This window comes from Choristoneura fumiferana, chromosome 15 (genome assembly GCF_025370935.1).
Source record: "Choristoneura fumiferana chromosome 15, NRCan_CFum_1, whole genome shotgun sequence".
Classification (NCBI taxonomy): Eukaryota; Metazoa; Arthropoda; class Insecta; order Lepidoptera; family Tortricidae; genus Choristoneura; species Choristoneura fumiferana.
Window position 1 is genome coordinate 8,710,432 of NC_133486.1, and position 4,950 is coordinate 8,715,381.

At 38.9% G+C, this 4,950-nt stretch overlaps 1 protein-coding gene across 1 annotated transcript; it reads left to right on the forward strand.

The window, feature by feature from the left end:
* Nucleotides 1-276: 276 nt before the first annotated feature.
* On the forward strand, nt 277-3,727 carry LOC141435701 (uncharacterized). Its single transcript, XM_074098447.1, has 5 exons — nt 277-451; nt 543-623; nt 1,399-1,567; nt 1,811-1,904; nt 3,318-3,727. The coding sequence occupies exons 2-5, from the start codon at nt 559-561 to the stop codon at nt 3,653-3,655; spliced, it is 666 nt and encodes a 221-aa protein (XP_073954548.1). The 5' UTR covers nt 277-451; nt 543-558; the 3' UTR covers nt 3,656-3,727.
* Nucleotides 3,728-4,950: the final 1,223 nt, after the last annotated feature.

Genomic DNA, 4,950 nt, shown 5'->3' on the forward strand with positions numbered 1-4,950 from the left:
GGTGTTGAAAGCGTTGAAAAATCGTGTGCCAGATTAATGTTGCCATAACTAAATTTCAGAAAACTACTAAAAACTACTCTTCGCAACATAAACAAAATTTAATGAAATGAGTTGGAAAAAATACCACAAAATCAATAATTCTCAACGTGATTTTTTAAAAATAACATTTCTAAAATAATATAACTGCAGAACTTGATTTCTTAAGCAGGGCAAGACATATAATAATAAAACTCATTTTGAAACTTATTTTATAAGTGTTGCAAATGGCAGGAAATTAAAAATTTTAGTAGAAAAAAAAATAAAACTTCAAAAATGTTTTCGTCTTCCCTTATCGAAGAAATATTATTACAGGTCAAATTCCTGGCTTCAAAATTCATTCTAAATTATGTAGGGTGTCAGTTAGCAAAAGTAGTACTTATAAATCTCAAAAATATAAACGTGTTAAGCTGAGGTATAAAATAATGTATTTTGACACGTGTATTTGACGGATATGCGATGATTTTGTATTATTAAAAACGATGATTTTATTTGCTTGGTTCCAGACATAAATCTTAAAAAATGGATTTCTCTACAACAGTATCAAACGATTACCAGTGGCCCTTTGCGAAGCCTGTCGTCGGAAAGTATGTATTTTCTTTTTCCTGCCAATTTTATAATAGCAATGTTTACGAATATATCAATTGCACAGTTAATTGTTTATCCATTTCGCTTAAGTATGATATTATTACAACAAAAAAAAAATTACTAGCTTGAAGCTGTGCGATGCGCTGCCTAATGAAGTTAAATTAAAAAAAATGATTCCAATTTTAAGTGGCTGCGGCTAGATTAATATCGATGAGGCTCACAGATCTTATAAACTCTCTCATCCTTTCTTGTTTTTGACTACCTACTTGGTCTTATTGTCTAACGTAATCACAATCGTTCTCACTACTTCTTTCTGTCTACGGTACCTACATTATAAGACGGGGGGTAGAAAGAGATGAATGTTCAGCGCGTTAGACAACATGCTGCCCTCCGCCAACTTGTCTGGTGAAAACTATTGTGAGTCTTATGGTGATTTTCCACCGGCGAGGCGAGACGAGACGAGGCGAAACGAGAATTGAAACTTGTATGCATTCTCGCGCACCCGCCGCGTGCCGCCGCGGGCGCTGCCATAAAAATTTCAATTCTCGTCTCGCCTCGCCGGTGGAAAACCACCTTTAGACAATAAGAGCGTTTTCAGATTATCCCGGTCGGACGCCGATACCGATATCGGGGCAAGTATATATGTCTTTCATATTATCCGATCCGATATCGGATCATATTTTATACATTTTGCTTCCCCGATATCGTATCGGCGTCCGATACCGATATCGGATCGGATAATCTGAAATCGCTCTAAGGCCTCTGAAATCCCAGGCCATGTGAGCCGCCCTCCCCGGACCCGGCCCCGACGGTCCGGCCGGCGGCGGTAGCTCCGTACTGCCACTGCGATGCTCACTCCTACTCACCTCGGGTAGAACAGTACAAGCAGCTGCTGGAAAAGGAACAGAAGCTGTGCCAAGACTATGAGCAGCTTAGGAGACAGGCAAGTAATTGCTTACTCCGAACGTGAGCCTGAATCCTGTTAATGTGTGTGTGTCTGTGTTATTCAGTATAGCTGTATAGGTGGTGAAAAATATCTGAACCACGCACTTGGGTTACACGATTGCCAATAGATACGTATATTTACGCACATTACACGTATATGAGCTCTTAGACAGCCCCGATTTTTATACCTAACGGATACTGTAAAAAGTACAAAGTGGCATTTATTTCTCTTAAATCGTAGATGGTGGACGTTACTAATGATATATTGGATCATCCGTGCGATGACCTGGACAGCAAAATGACGACAATGTATCAAGCAACTTTCCAGAAGAGATGTAAGTTTTAATAATTTAAATTCTCAGTTTTGCTAACACTTATGTGGCATTGCCACTTGCCATAATATGCCATGCGGTCTTTAGTGGCGACCACATACCGGAAAATACAGCGTGGGTAGGCCCTCCTTCAGATGGACTGATGATCTCGTGAAGGTCGTAGAAATCTGACAGATGTGAGCGGCGCGAGGACCGGTCCATGTGACGTTCTTTGCGGTGAGGCCCAAGTTCCACTTCGGCAACTTGTCTGCTCACAATGATGATGGTTGATGATGGAACTGAAACAATTACTTTGCTCACCCGCGACCTTGAGGTTCATTTAGGTTTAAGGTTTCAGTTAATTGATATGGACCACCACAAAATAACGCCTGATTCAATAAATTAGATGGCTTAAGTATTAATTTCGGAAAAAAAACAAGTCATCTGCATTAATGTCTGCCACAGCATAGCATGCAGAAATATCTAACACGTCCTACCGGTTCTAGAAATAGAGTTTGTTGTGTCACTGGTGACTTTAGTTAATGATATTCGCAGAGTTATATTAAGAAAAATTATTTATCCTACAAGTGAATTAGCATTGCAATAATCAATGTTTTGAGGATAGACCACTGCAATGCCATTGACATCTATGCATAGACTGCATGTTTCTTACATCAAAACGGCACACAAAATTTGTTCACAGCGCGGATTTGTGAACCTTTCCCTATAGTTTGTTGACGTCCGTGACAAAGGTTGTTACCAAAGTAACAACCAACCTCAACCTCTTGTTGGTTGATGATTGATGCGCCGGCGCTGCACGTTTTGTTCCATACAGCCAACCTAGTGCCGTAAGGTATATACTTAGATGTCAATGACCACGTTAGCAGAGCTTCTGACCACCTTATGCAAAGTAAAACTAACCGCAATTGCCTAATTTGAGCTTACATATTTTTTTTCTAGAAGTCTTAACTTTGACTTCCGGGAATTTCAACTGCGGCCAATTTTAAATTGCGCAATGGAGTTAAGTGGCCGCCACACCGTACTTCCGACGTATAATAGCTGTCATAAACATTTGAGCTATCTAGATGTGCTCAAATATCTGACTGAACATACACTTAGGCGATTGACAATACGGTAGGCTCAAATATTATGTAAGCTTATAGAGCTCCGATGACGACTATACTGTCAGAAGTTCAGAGGTCACCAAGGTTAGGTTTAAGGGGTTTCAACAAATAGTTTGGATATCGTTTTGACAGCTGAACTAACCTTCAAAATCAAGGAAATTCCTTCCAGAATACTTATTTTATGCTATTTCAATAGCAACTTTACTTAGTCACTCCACTCCCTTGTCGGCTACAAAAGTGCTCATGAAAAGTGTCTATGGTGCTTATAAGGAATTACTAGGGACCTAACTTTCAACAATTCTTTGCCCAACAGCATTCCCAGTGTCAGACTATAGAACAATCATAGCTGCATCACAATCCAGCGCCCCAGTACCAATGGAGAGCAATAAGTTGGGAATGCTACGATGTTACAAGGATCCCACACACTTCAGCGAGCCACCGCCTGTGGTCCGACCAACCATCAACCCACCAGGAGTCGTCCACACCGGCGTAGCACCCAAATCAATACAGACCTGGTTTACGGAGTTCCCTGGCAGAACAGAATACCAGGATACGTATAGTGCTTCTGCCAAAGCTTGCTGGAGGTCCATGCAAAGGTTTAAGGAGCCCATGCCATCTACTAGGAGGCGGGCGGATGACTCATGCGTTTAGATTCGTCAATGATTCTATGTTCGTTGTGAATACTTTTGATTTGATCATAGCAATAAATGTAAGGGAAGATGAGTTGAGTTTTTTAATTTCCAATTTAAACAGATCTTTCTAGTTTAAGTACCTATTGTTCATTAAAGGCGCTCTTTGGTCATCTGAAGCGAAGGCATGTACCTAAAATCGAGGAAACTAATCACTTATCACAGTGGAACCTTTCATAATGAACTTTGCTATGATTTCTTTGGCAGATGTATGGTATGTCCAGCAATATAACATTATTAGCACAAAAGTTCCAATCTGGTACCTACACAATTCAGTTTCTTTTACTGTAAGTGAAGTGAGCTCGTATCGTCTTTTTAAATCTGAATTCTGGATAAATTTTCAAGCTTTCTCTTATAAAAAGTCAAGTCTAATTGAGTATTTTTTACATTCCTATTCTCCTCTTATATCTGAAGTCTTCTAATATTCCCCATTTATTGGAGCATACTACCACAGAAACAAAAGCAGCTATCGAAGACATACCTGACAAAGAATATTTTTAAAGCTAGTCATACTGTCAATAATTACAATGGACGTACTAATGATTCAGTTTCCAACTCAATGCAATGGTCGCTAAATCGCCTCTACCTTATTAAGGGTTAAATTAAGAATTAAACGATAAAAGCTGTTGTCCATCGTTTATTTTTAGGTAGGTAGAGAATAAATTATTTTATAAATAGTTACTAGTATTTCGGTTTGGTTGCAGACTTCACTGCCTCTGGTTCGTCGGAAATGTGTAGGCACTGGATGATAGCTTATCTCATAAAGAACACGCTTCTGTTTCATCTCAGCGATCTAGCAGCGATGTGCAATGAAGAGTAATTAATTAAATAATATGGAAGTCTGTTTTAAATATGGAGTCAATAATTCCAATATCAATTCGATAAGAATGTACGTACTTACAAGAGCAATTAACGTTGTTTGGAACTTGAACCTTCTACAATAATGTAATTGTAGTATTTATGTTACAAAGATTGGCCGATTATTTTGCGGCAGTCTATGCGTAGGTACGGTCACAATAAAGGTGCCATTTGCCACTGTTAGTAATTTAGCGAATTAATAAATACTCGTGTTAAATTTATTGTCATTTAAACTGGATTAGCATTCAGCCAAATTAGGTACAGTCTAGTGCAAAGATATCGACACGACCAAAGTTACAAAAATATGTATACACGACCTTAATGTTAAGTGCATAATAAAGTCGTGTAAACATATTTTTGTAACTTTGGTCGTGTCGATATCTTTGCACTTGACTGTAC